Raw genomic sequence first — 13,308 nt, 5'->3', positions numbered from 1 at the left:
GACAGACACACACATGGATTTGATGAAAGGACAGTATTTATGGAACAGGTTAGACTAGAGGGCTGGGACAGCAGATGAGCCAGACGGCCTCCAGTCAAACAGAAATACCAGCTTCCTTACGGTAACACCTCTCCATGTCAGGAAGGCCTTGATGTATTTACACAAATAAAAAAATGCATTCACATGCAGGTGAGATAGCGGGTCTTCCTTCACACTCTCAGCTGCAGGACAACCTGCTGCAGGTCGTACCACACCAGAGTCCTGGTACAAAAGCAGGTGCTGCCTTCGTTTCACCACGCAACTGCCTGATGATTTCCATGGCAACAGCTTCCAGTTGAGAAGTAATCAGAGCAATGAAAGAATAGATGTTGGGGCACAAGCTTCAGCATTTGTTTGAAATATGCAATTAAGTGCCAATGTTCTGGGTGCAGTGACGTCGACCACCACGCAGATAAACGTGTGTAGAGGTGCCTCACAGGTGGCAGCTCCAAAGGAAATGCATGTCGAAACCAGATCAAATAAATGCAGTTTCCTACTTGTCACACAAGATAAGAAAAATTGAGTTAGATATATATACAAAATCACGCAGCCCCACTAAGTGGTCCGTAAACCCGCGCCCCCCCCCACCCAAGCGTGGTCGCGTTGAAAGCCTTGGGTCCGTCACTGCTAGCAGAGTGTCGCAGTAACAATTCCTCCATTCAGTGGCTCGTCACAGCCCCCCCCCCCCTCCACGGCAACAGCCCCACTAACCCATTCCCTTTATGCCAGGCTTCCCCACTTCCTGTCTGGGGGGGGGGGGCAGTCCACACCACAGTTTGCAGATTTCCCTGCCCAAAGACACTGGCCAAGCCTGACAATTAGCCGGTGAGATAAATAAGGTGTGTTTGAGCAGGGAAATCTGCAAACTGTGGTGCGGATGCCCCCCCCCCCCCTTGCGCTATCAAACCCAACAGGAAGGAATTAAAACAAAAGCTCACCCAGTCCCTTATATTCCAAAAATAAATATTAAAAAGTGCAAATAAAAAAAATCTACAGCTAAGGGCTTTTTGTAGGTAATAAAACAAAAAGTGTCAAGATAAGCAAGTTACCTGCCACTAATCGACAATAAAAATACCTGATGCTGTCCTCCACAAGTCCTCCACCCACCGAGGACCGTCGTGTCACTACTGCAGATACGATTCCCCGTTTCAGGCAGAATCCTCATCTAAATCTAAATCCCTGGTTGCTTGGCGACGCCCTCAGGCGTGGGGCTGAATCCCCAGTCGTCCTGCTATACTAACAGCCGTATGGGGAAGGAGAGAGCAGCCCCCAGGGACAGACCCAAGGCCAGGAAGAAGGTCATGAGGGCTCCCACCGTCTCGCAATCCTTGGACTTCACCAGCCTGGGGACAGGATGGAGGAATGGGTGTGAGGAGGGAGAGAGCACGGGGGGGTGAGGGGGGGCGGTGTGAGGAGACAGCGACTTACTGCGGAGCGTAGGACATGGAGAGGCAGGCGCAGTACCCGCTGCTGGCCGAGAAGAGCACCATGATGAGCGCGAACGCCCAGTCGGCCGGGAACCACACGGGTGGGTACTGACGGTCGTCCACGTTGCACATCATGAGCAGCGGGATGAAGACGACGCGGGCTACGACCAGGGCTGGGAACAGCCGGCTCTCCTTGCATGGCTGAGGGGGGCAACGGCCCGTCATTCCACACAACTACACTGAGCCCCCACTCCCCACCGCTGCCCCCGCCACAAGGCACGTACCCACTGAACAAGAGACGTAATGCTCCGGCCAAACCAGTCCATGACGTTGAAGACCAGGAAGCAGCAGATGGGGATGAAGTAGCGCTCTGGAGGACGGGAAGAGAGCAGAGTGCACCTTACCTCACCGTCACTTACATTACAGTAACATTTAGCAGAAGCGCTTATCCAAGCAGCCTACAGATTACGGAGCAGGGTCAGATAGTGCTGGAGGCCAACGAGCGTTAAGGGCCAAATGGTGAAATCACTCTACCGGTCTGCTCAGCCAATGACCTTCCAGTCACCAGCACGGTGCCCAAACCCAACGAACCACACACCCGTCTGCAAAATGAACACCTTTGTTTTCTTTGAAGTATCAAAGACCAACACTTTCTGGGCGGCTGTTTCAGTAACTCGGGAGAAACTTTTCTATTCATCCATCCATCCATTTTCCAAACCGCTTATCCTATTGGGTCGCGGGGGGTCCGGAGCCTATCCCGGAATCAATGGGCACGAGGCAGGGAACAACCCAGGATGGGGGGCCAGCCCATCGCAGGGCACACACACACACCATTCACTCACACATGCACACCTACGGGCAATTCAGCAACTCCAATCAGCCTCAGCATGTTTTTGGACTGTGGGGGGAAACCGGAGTACCCAGAGGAAACCCCACGACGACACGGGGAGAACATGCAAACTCCCTTTTCTATTCAATTAGTCATAAATGTTTTAATTAAAATTTCTGGTCCACACCAGGGCTGCAGGACTTTTGGGAAAAAAATTCACATCGCAATATTTGAAATATTTCCAAAAAATATTGTGGATATTTATAAAAGCAAAAAGTTGGAAATTTACCAAAAAAATAACCAGAACAGAACTTATTTACCAATAGTCTGTGAAATATATAGTTGGTGATGTCACGAGCTGTAACACACTAAGCAGTGCCGACAAATATCGTCTTGATATCGAAGTGGACGGCTGCTGCCTTTTAGTCACCAGTTCTGCTTCCCATTTTTCTTCTTCACTCATTTGCTACATTTCTCAAACGCGCCACACCGTCTAGGAGTGGATCAAACAGCAAGGACATAAGTGATGATGACTGGCTTGGAGATCGCATGCTGGCTCACGCAGACGCAGAGGCGGTGCACTGGCGGGCCCCAGACCTTGTGCTTTGAATCAATCCCTGTGCTAGGTGATCTTGAAAAGGAACAATCATTTTGCTAAGTTCTGTTTCCTAAATGCTTCAGCGTACTTTAACGATGGTCTCAGTCCAGTTGGCTGTCGTGGCCCTTGTGATCAGGGCACTGCACATGCGTAACATGCAGTGTCGATATTAACAGACCTAGACCAAACCCAAACTGTCCGGAACGAGGTTCCGGTGCCTGATCGTCTGTTCCTGGTACCAGCGGGCCTTACCCCAGGTTTCTCCATGGTGTTTAGTTTTCACAGCCACGGTGACCACAGGGAAGACCGAGAGGGTGACCGTGAAGACGAACGTCACGCAGAACGCCATCACCCAAATCTGCGGGACAGGGCAGGAGAGGTCATGTGTCACAGAGGGACGGTACTGCTTCAGAGATGACATCTATATTTTACATTACTCATTAAAAGACACGTTAATCCAAAGAGACATACATTTATTTCTTTGGGAAAGAGGGTCAGACCGTCCCTAGAGTGATTAAGGTTAGGGGTCTCGCTCAAGGGCCCAAACGTGACATCACTCTATCGACTGCGGGATCTGAACCAGCAACCTCCGGATCACAAGCACAGCGTCCCAACCTGCTAAGCCGCACACCAGCCAGCTGCAAAGCTGAGGCTAGCAGGGAGCTCGGAGAACGAGGCTCACGTCACCTTTCTGAAGACCTGCATGACGGAGGACTTGGCCTCCCCGCCCTCAGCCTGCTCAGCGGGTCGCAGCTTCTCAGCATCGCCGTTCGGCTGGGAGTTCACCGCCATGCCGTTCTCCACAACTGAGCCATTGGTGTGTCCGTTCAGTTTGCAGTTTTCCACGTGCTCTTTCCCTGACTGGGTGCGGAGAGATATGAAAAAAACACACACACCCAGTGAGACACCACCAAAACACCCAAGAGGGGTAACAGTCTGCGATCGAACACGCTGCACCCATAACTGACTCACCACGAGGATTCATTTAACCCTCGAGGCTCGAGTGCGTCGTCGGTGACGCAGTGTACTGTTTCAGTTTATATCTTAATGTAGAATCATGAAAAAAAACGCTGACTAAATCCGTAATCTGTCTTCTTTTCCAAACGTCCATTGTCGGAAGTATTAAAGTTTTTAAAATTAGGTAAAATCGGCAAAAAAAGCAAACCATGTCACTTGAAGATGGCTATTCGCATTCTAAATACCTGCATTAGCGCACATCCCCATCAGCGCCATAAAAGGGGGGGGGGGGGGATGTGGCCAGGTGTGAATGGCTCATTCATACACATGAAAGCTGCTACATATTCAATGAAAGGAGCCCAGAAATAGTGACATGAGTTTGGTTTTTCTTATTTATTTATCCAACTGAATGTTGCAACTACACCATTTAGTCATCGATCAGATATCTGAGACCAGAACAATCTGCCACCATTACTTACTATGTACTTTTATAATGTTTCCAAACTGAATTTTGCAGTGTCTATACTTCCATCCATCCATTTTCCAAACCGCTTATCCTATTGGGTCGCGGGGGGTCCGGAGCCTATCCCGGAATCAATGGGCACGAGGCAGGGAACAACCCAGGATGGGGGGCCAGCCCATCGCAGGGCACACTCACACACCATTCACTCACACATGCACACCTACGGGCAATTCAGCAACTCCAATTAGCCTCAGCATGTTTTTGGACTGTGGGGGGAAACCGGAGTACCCGGAGGAAACCCCACGACGACATGGGGAGAACATGCAAACTCCGCACACATGTGACCCAGGCGGAGACTCGAACCCGGGTCCCAGAGGTGTGAGGCGACAGTGCTAACCACTGCACCACCATGCCGCCCCTGTCTATACTTTGATGTCAAATTACAAACTTCACATAAATCTGACGTATTTACAACGTACATTAAGATTAAGATGAGTTTAATGCCAAAAAAATTTGCCATTATTTATTTGCCATGAATTAAATTTATGATATTGAATGAAATGTGTGACCATGCCAGTGAAAGTTTGTTCCCTACCCGTAGACCCCAGAGGGTTAAGAAAACAGTCTGAACAACACCAGTGTCTGATTTAACCTGTGGCTAAGATCCGTGACATGCCATAATGGACCAGCGTGCTCACGCCTGCTTTCAGCACAGACACAAAGCGAGGTGCAGTGTCCATGGGACCTACGCCTACTTTCAGCACAGACACAAAGCGAGGTGCAGTGTCCATGGGACCTATGCCTACTTTCAGCACAGACACAAAGTGAGGTTCGGTGTCCATACTACCTACGCCTGCTTTCAGCACAGACACAAAGCGAGGTTCAGTGTCCATGGGACCTACGCCTACTTTCAGCACAGACACAAAGCGAGGTTCAGTGTCCATGGGACCTACGCCTACTTTCAGCACAGACACAAAGCGAGGTGCTGTGTCCATAGGACCTACGCCTGCTTTCAGCACAGACACAAAGCGAGGTGCAGTGTCCATGGGACCTATGCCTACTTTCAGCACAGACACAAAGCGAGGTGCAGTGTCCATGGGACCTACGCCTACTTTCAGCACAGACACAAAGCGAGGTGCAGTGTCCATGGGACCTACGCCTACTTTCAGCACAGACACAAAGCGAGGTTCAGTATCTATGGGACCTACGCCTGCTTTCAGCACAGACACAAAGCGAGGTTCAGTGTTCATTAGACCTGTAATTTCACTGGAGTGTGTTTATTGCTTTGAAAATAAATATTCTACATGTTGTCAGAGAAGCTGAGAAGATTCTGTGTGATAACCGAGAGAAACAGGAGTGCGATTTGATTTTATACCTGGCAATTCTGCCTCACTTGTCACCAGAACAGCACCTCAGTGGAGGTGACACTGGGCTGTCATGGTAACCCGTCTGTCCCAGGTAGCGAACAGCAGGAAGCTTCCCCCTGATTGGCTGAAGCTTTTCGTTTTGTCCTGGGTGTCCTGATCTCTCTTATGTGTTTGAATAGCTGCACTAAAACGTACTGAAATGAGCGAAAGGGGAAAATAATCCTACAGCTATAGTTCTTCATTCCCAATAATTATCGGCGAGATGAGTCACTGATCGCGATAAAAAGTTTACCTGCTGATAAAGGATGTTCAGAAAGTACAACTGCATTCCTAACAGGGGATATCACCATTTACTAATGTCAGATTCAGTTCTCATCTGTTCGTGAGCCTCTAGGGAAGCAGGAATGTGGGGGGGGGGGGGGGCTTGATGGTAAATTCACGCAAAAAAAACAACGAGGCTGTGTCGTCATTCTGCATTTTTTTCCGCATCACCCACACAGGGAGGAAGGCCCTCGCCAGGCTTACCGGCGCATCCTGCAGCAGCTCCATTTCCGTCTGCACTTCATGCCTCCTGCTTCTGTCAAAGTAATACTGGGCAAACTCCTGTGACAGACAGCAGACGTGTGCGTGAGACCTCGGCTGGAATGCCGGCGGGGCCAGGGCATGCTGGGTAACGTAGTGCAGAGGGGCGGACTCACCAGCCGCGGCAGCAGCGTGTAGCAGAGCAGCGTGATCAGCGTTCCCACACACGGCGTGACGAAGTAGCCGAGGGCGGCGCTCCTGTCATCCACCTCACCTGCAAACCAACATCACTGGCAGTCAGGGGGGGGGACAGAGACGTCGCTAAACAGGTTAGCCTGAACTGTAAAATGCAGTAACTGTGCCAACTGATTCTTTTAATCCGTTTTAGCTAAAGACCTACTCTGTTGCATCCATTACTCAGAGAGACTGAACAACAGAGGCGCATTTTGCCGTTGCTGTTTTCTGGTCATCTGGGAAGCAGCAGGCTGACAGGCGCTTTCGCCGTCTCTGCTCTGCAGTCTTAGTGTGTTTAGAGCAGCGGCTCTGCGCGGCGGTACTTACTGGCGATGGTGATCAGGATGGCGACGGCGGCGAAGGTGCCGGCCAGGCCCTGCCCGCTCATGAACACAGCGCTGTACTTCCCGGGAAGCTGCCCTACCAGGCCGAACAGACTGCCCTGGAGGATGGCTCCGAAAGCTGCGGGGGAGCGGCGGGGCCCGGTTAGCGTGGGGCCCAGGAGAGGCCCCGGAGAGCCCATACTGTGGTACCAACCATATCTCCAACACACAGATCGAAGCAGAGCTACATCCCCATTTGCAAAGAAAAAAATAACTAGTTCTACTGCATCCACATGGTAATATAAGGAGCAAAATGTGAATTTAAACCACTGATGCAGTGTTTCCCAATCCGGTCTCTGGAGACACACAGACAGTCCATGTTTTTGGAGCAAAAATGTGAACTGTCTGGCATGGAGCAAAAATGTGGACTGTCTGTGGGTCACTGAGGACCAGGTTGGGAAATACTGCACTAATGCAACAGACTTGTGATTCCTATTGGGAAATCATATATTGCAACAATGTTACCGCAGCTGTTGCATTAAGGGCGACAGTCCTCTGTAGTTCCCTCTTTCCTGTGTCATCTATTCAGCTCGGACCCACTGCAGCACTGAGCCCGTGGCCCAAACATGACTGCACAGTAAATATGCATGCACTGTACCGCTACAAAAAGTGCATTTTGTAATATAACAAAATAATATAAGATTGGAGTGGGACTCACAATTGATGAACCAGATGGTTGCCATAGTGACGGAGAAAAAGCTGTCCTTCTCCATGTTGACCATAACGAGAGCAGCGGTGAGGATGAAGAGGAGCAGGATGAAGACCAGGCTGCCTGCTACCCGCACCCTCTCCGATAACCTGCGATGACATGGAAGGGAGTGAGACGAGTCCTGCATGACTCCTGCATGACTCCTGCATGACTCCTGCATGACTCCTGCCTTACGGCAGCCCTCAGTGTAATGGCTGCCCCAGAGCCCACGTCTCACCACTGGTACAGGAAGGAGTTGAGCAGCGTGAAGAGCAGCAGAGGCAGCTGGGAGAGGAGGGTCATCCAGTTGGAGAAGTAGAACTCCTTCCCAACCACTGTGCCGTTAATCACTGCAGGACTCAGTCGATCATCGAAGTACTGAAAGTAAAATGAAACCTGACTGTTCATCATTAAGTCACAGACATCACTGTTTATGTCCATTTCAACATAGTAATGAGCGAGTGCCGACTGTCACCCGTGCAAAATGCATCACCTACGCCGGGAATGATATGAATCTCCTAAACTTTCCAAGCACCACCCTCAGGGGGCAAAGCATCCCACCTGGAAATCCCCCCCCCCCCCCCCCCCACGCCGTTTCAGCCAAACCTTACCTTTGTTGCCGTCAAGAAGAAATTCCATGGTAACAGGGTGCCCATCCCAAGGATGAAGAAAATCACCCCCACGGCGCATCCACTGTCCGGGAAGGAAGGGCAGCGTGTCAAGGTCTGTGACCACGGCGATCACCGCTTAGAGGTCACCCCCCCACCTCAGGGCTGACCCATCCAAAGAGGAGCTCGCACACACAAGTTGCCCAGACCACCACTTCCCTTCGAGGGTACAGCCCACTCTGCGAAACCCAGGCGAGATCCTCGCTGGTAACTTTAGCTTTCATGCCCAAACCCCCTTTCCACAGCATGGGCCCCACTCAACAACAATCTTACACACTTACACCTAGTTAAGAGTGTACCAATGCTTTTGTGCTTCCTTACTTAAGGCACTGGGGGTATCGGTCCATGCAATTTCTGGATTAACCAAGTGATCAGCACATATATGGACAGGTTAGAGCACTCACCGGTCCACAGGTGCACCTTTACTAGTCTTCATCTTTACTGGATTTGACCTGTAAACGCACAAGTCACAGGAGGTTAATTACCATAGATTCATACAGCACAGAACAGCTTCAAATCCACAGGAATGACACTGAATTTCTGGATGACGGCCGGAAGATTCTCCTTTTACTGCACACCATAACGACCCTTTTTGGATATATTATTTACTAAAACAGGAAATTTGCGGTAAAGTAGCAGTACAGAGAAAAAATAAGTGGTTTACATACAAATAACACATAGGAAGGCATTAAATTTCTAAGGCAGAAGAAACACTGCTTACTGGCGGCGGTTAAAGCTTTAGGTACAGCACCAACGATTTAATAACCAGGCATTCAAAACTGCGCATCTAATGACCTCATGATTAATGTTTTAATGAGCCACTGTGTGTTTTCTCACTTCGCGTTTCAGTCTAATTATCAATGGACAGGCAGGTAAACAAGGGAACAGTCCTGAAACGCCTCGCTACGTTCCCAACCAAAAGACTGATCACACACTCATACATTTAGGTAATGAATCATCCTGAACTCGCAGCGGCTGTTTTGAGTCACACAGATGTCCACCTAACAGTAACACGAGGCCGGGGGCAGATAACGTGGGACTTCAGTCACTCAATAAGCCTGACATTATAGACAGTTATCCATCAAAAAAGCAGTTTACTTTCTGACAGAAGGGCCCCTGTCTCAAACGAGTTACTGCAAAACGAGGGGGGAGGAAAGAGAACAGGCGTCTCATTGTAGGACCATGTTCCATCCGATTACCGTAAATGTGATAATCGAGTCAAACGACACAATACATTAAACAAACACAAGCAAATTAATAAATGATCGGTCGTAACCCATGTCGACGTACATTCACTGGAGCCCGTTTCTTAATCTAACCCCCTCGGTACACACGTAATGCGACAATGAAATACACTCAGCGATCGGAAAGATGGCAGAGAATAAGCCAGAGCGCTCACCTTGTCTGCGAGACTTCAGCGGCTAGGCCAGAATTTAGATGAAGCGGCAATTTCAGTGAAAAGGACAAAAGACAAGATGACAAGGTGACAGGGTGACAGGCCGGCAGACCCTCATACTGAGACCACGTGTCGCGCAAGTCCCAAGCAGCAGCAGCAGCAGCAGCAGCGACCCATTACGCGCCACGTGACCCGCCCTTCATCTGTATCTCATTGGCTGGCGGACGGCGGCCACGTAACGGCATGTAAAAGCAAATTTAAGGTACCCCAGCTTAAATTTGGAATTTTATCTAAATTTACTTTTAGTCCTGACCGTATTATGACTAAGCAACAAATCCTGAGGGGAATTTCCACAAGGTAGGATTTCCTAGTTAGCTGGATAACTTAAGCCAGACGTGGAAACTGCCCCAATAGGAGGAGAGGTATACGACATTCCTATTGAACAATGCTTATATTTGGCTTAAGTTACCTGACTAATGAAAAATTCCTGCTTTGTGGAATGCCGCTCTACTGCGTCATACAGTAGATAGTGATACGTGTTTAGTTGGACTGTAGAAAACCATGGTGCCCCTAGTCTAGATCGGACTGGATATTGTTAACTAGCCCATGGTGCAATACTCATCAAGCTTAGAATTAGAATTTAGTAACCAGTGTCATTCTTGACAGACCATAGCACAACAACAAAATGTGTCATCTGCATTTAACCCATATGTGACAATATGACATAGCAGGGGGCAGCTAATTCAGCGCCCGGGGAGCAGTGCTTGGGGGCGGCACCTTGCTCAGGGTACCTTAGTGGTCGGTGATTCGAACCTGCAGTCTTTCAATTCCGAGTGAGCTTTCCTAACCATTAAGCCACCACTGCCCATCATCTTCTAGCGTCACAAATCAATGCATCACTGTGTTGCCACTCAAATAAAGTAAAGGACCCACTAACATTTTAAACAGCCCAAATTTAATTAACAGGCAATATCAGCCTTCCAGACTTTGCATTTCTTTTGCCTACATAAAGTGCATTAAGTGTTTTTGTGAAATATTTGACTTGTACTTTAACATTTCAAAGGTAGACACTTCACTGCATTGTTTCCCATTGCAGTGCACTAAGCATCGGCTACACGAATAACACATTTTTATATGCTCGCACCTCTTTCTTTGACCTCTGCTGCTTATTCTAGGAAGATCACATGCGATTCGGCTCTGTAAACAATCCGAATACGAGACAGAATGCATCTGCGCGTCTTGCCTGTGACTGTGCAAAGCCTCGATGACGCACAGCATCTCCTATCGTGCATGCTCTAACAGTGAAAACACAAAGGAGATAAGGCTACTGGATTGGAAGCTGATTGTTAGAGCCATTCATGCATGCGTGCCATTCTGACGAAAGAAAATACCATTTTGAGTAGATACCGTTTTCGAATAGTGTTCTTGTACCTCTGCGGTACCCGTTGGCCACGCCCCCAAGCACGCTACCCGCCAGAAATGAATAGCTGTGGGTTTTCAGTCTGGGCTCCGCATTGCGTGCAGTACTAGTGCGGATATTTCTAACTGAATCTCGATTACAGGAAAGTCACCCGGGAGTCCCCCTCGCAGCGTGTAGCTCGATATATGAGCACGCACGGACGGAAGACACCCCCAGCTGATGTTACAGGTCTAATTAATTCAACTGCGATTTAGTGAGCAGAGCTACCGAGTCGCATGGCTCTTGGTTAAACGGGCAAATCACTCTATGTCAGCGAGAGAAGGGAGGAGAAGGCAGCGTTTCATTTTCCGAAGCTAAAAAACACAGGTCACGTAATACAAAATGTTAAAGTAATTCATATTACCTCGAGGCAATATACACACAATCGAATATGTACAAACATTTAGATCATCGCCAATATATTGCTTAAAAACAAATGGTTACGTTGTCACGAAGCGATAATTAAGTAAAGTCTTGATATATTAATTTTTGCGCTTCCTAACTCCATCCAGCTTTAATGAAAATTTAAATGAAATCTTGTAAACCGTTTAATCAAAGCCATACGTGAACGTAACATTCCGCTGCCTGTCCATTATAACTTGTTTCCTAATTATAATAGATTACTAATTATCACTTTATTAATCACAGAAACTAACGTCACACGCCTGGCTTCAGCATCGCACCAAAGTACGAATATACAGATTTATATGAGAAACGCGAAGACGGTCTGCTTCTTCCCCAATTAAGTAAAGTTAAGGGATGAAACAGCCGCATTTGTATGAATGTGCGCCGCGGGACTTACCGGCTACAAAGTGCGTCTCTGCGCTGCAGGATTCAGCGGCTCCCAAGTTCAGCTCCGAGCTGCGCGCCTTTGTTATTTATTTGGCGGGTTTGTTGAATTATTCCGGGAAATCCGCTCCCGCCTCCGTTTTCTTGTTTGTCCCACAAAGCTGGGAGAACCAGTGTTTCATGCACCCATCATGTTAGACATAAACGTGGTGAATTCTCTCCCCTCCGTGCTTTGCGTACTGCAAATACACCAAATATTGAAGAATAATTTGGTTTGTGCTGAATTTGTCATATATTACATGTGATCAGACTAGTCGTGGTGATTGCAGTAGATGGAGGACAGGGCTGATTTTCTCGTAGCCTTCTTAACGCTACGCCTTTTAACGTAGAAGTTACGAACGACATGGCGTTAAGAAGGTTTCGAGAAATTGGATCCTGATCGGGGCCGAAGTGGGCCGGTACTCGCGTTCCCACCTCTTTGTTTGACCTCTTTAGAGGACAGGTGTTGTGCCGCAAACTGCCCCCCTCGCTGTAACTTCGTTTTTCTTGACTTAAACTAAAAAGTCATATTGCTTGTTTATTATGGTGTGTTACAATCAAACCTTAATTTAAGTTTAACGATCTCATGTGAAACGCTGCAAACGCGACAGATGCTTTTCTTTTCGACAGCGCTTGTTTGTGCAAATACAGTCGCCTTCGGTTACAATAAGCGATTCTTTTACTTTAATAATATGTTTAGCACTTTGTTGGAATCATTTCAATGCGTTTCCTATTCTGTCTTTTTTCATACCTATAATGCAGCGATTAGCACCGTCACGCCTGGAAATGATATATCGGCGGACCAAACCCCCAAAGTAATCCATCCATCCATTTTCCAAACCGCTTATCCTACAGGGTCGCGGGGGGTCCGCAGCCTGTCCCGGAAGCAATGGGCACGAGGCAGGGAACAACCCAGGATGGGGGGCCAGCCCATCGCAGGGCACACCATGCACTCACACATGCACACCTACGGGCAATTTAGCAACTCCAATTAGCCTCGGCATGGGGGGACTGTGAGGGGAAACCGGAGTACCTGGAGGAAACCCCACGACGACATGGGGACAGGCGGAGACTCGAAGCCAGAAGTGGGAGGCAACCACTGCACCACCATGCCGCCCCCCCCCAAAATGATCACAAGTCCGCAAATATTCACTGTTCACTATAGCGATGACGTCAGGGGGCAGCTTGGAGCACAACACCGGCACCTGGGACTGAATAACAAGGGAAGTACCGGCACATATTTAACCCATTTCAAGCACTTGTACAGATCAACTGCTGTAAAATGTCCATTAAAATAAATGGGTCCTAATACGACTGGGCAAAGCACATTAGCGTGTCTCCATCGGCCCAGTCAACATAACAATACGGCTTCAACCTTTCCTTCGGCTTCGTTCTAAATGTCTCATTTATTTGAAAAGTAAAGAATCAAGTGATTGAAAATATGACAATA

General features: G+C 48.5%; 1 protein-coding gene and 2 long non-coding RNA genes across 7 annotated transcripts; 1 reads left to right on the top strand and 2 right to left on the bottom strand.

Moving 5' to 3' along the window:
• Positions 1-18: 18 nt before the first annotated feature.
• Positions 19-11,972, bottom strand: LOC125719898 (equilibrative nucleoside transporter 2-like). Of its 4 annotated transcripts, none has more exons than XM_048994745.1 (13): positions 11,833-11,972; positions 8,580-8,627; positions 8,119-8,200; positions 7,746-7,885; positions 7,478-7,617; positions 6,764-6,898; positions 6,379-6,476; positions 6,206-6,283; positions 3,581-3,754; positions 3,146-3,251; positions 1,751-1,836; positions 1,468-1,667; positions 19-1,382 (listed from the first exon to the last, which is right to left on the bottom strand). In XM_048994745.1, exons 2-13 carry the CDS (start codon positions 8,609-8,611, stop codon positions 1,271-1,273), a joined length of 1,383 nt encoding a protein of 460 aa, XP_048850702.1. In that variant the 5' UTR covers positions 8,612-8,627; positions 11,833-11,972; the 3' UTR covers positions 19-1,270. The 4 variants fall into 4 exon arrangements, with proteins under 4 accessions (XP_048850702.1, XP_048850701.1, XP_048850703.1 ...); XM_048994744.1 differs by lacking the exon at positions 11,833-11,972 and adding an exon at positions 9,575-11,471; XM_048994746.1 differs by lacking the exon at positions 11,833-11,972 and adding an exon at positions 8,897-9,466.
• Positions 4,953-5,522, top strand: LOC125719901 (uncharacterized). 2 transcript variants are annotated; one of them, XR_007385237.1, is made up of 3 exons: positions 4,953-5,040; positions 5,194-5,295; positions 5,398-5,522. It is a non-coding gene; the product is annotated as an uncharacterized LOC125719901 (long non-coding RNA). The 2 variants fall into 2 exon arrangements; XR_007385236.1 differs by having other exon boundaries at positions 5,036-5,091.
• On the bottom strand, positions 5,051-5,614 carry LOC125719903 (uncharacterized). The gene is made up of 3 exons (XR_007385238.1): positions 5,518-5,614; positions 5,161-5,262; positions 5,051-5,109 (listed from the first exon to the last, which is right to left on the bottom strand). It is a non-coding gene; the product is annotated as an uncharacterized LOC125719903 (long non-coding RNA).
• Positions 11,973-13,308: the final 1,336 nt, after the last annotated feature.

Source organism: Brienomyrus brachyistius, chromosome 24 (assembly GCF_023856365.1).
Source record: "Brienomyrus brachyistius isolate T26 chromosome 24, BBRACH_0.4, whole genome shotgun sequence".
Classification (NCBI taxonomy): Eukaryota; Metazoa; Chordata; class Actinopteri; order Osteoglossiformes; family Mormyridae; genus Brienomyrus; species Brienomyrus brachyistius.
The sequence above is the reverse complement of the archived record's forward strand: the minus strand, read 5'-3'. Positions and strand labels throughout refer to the sequence as shown.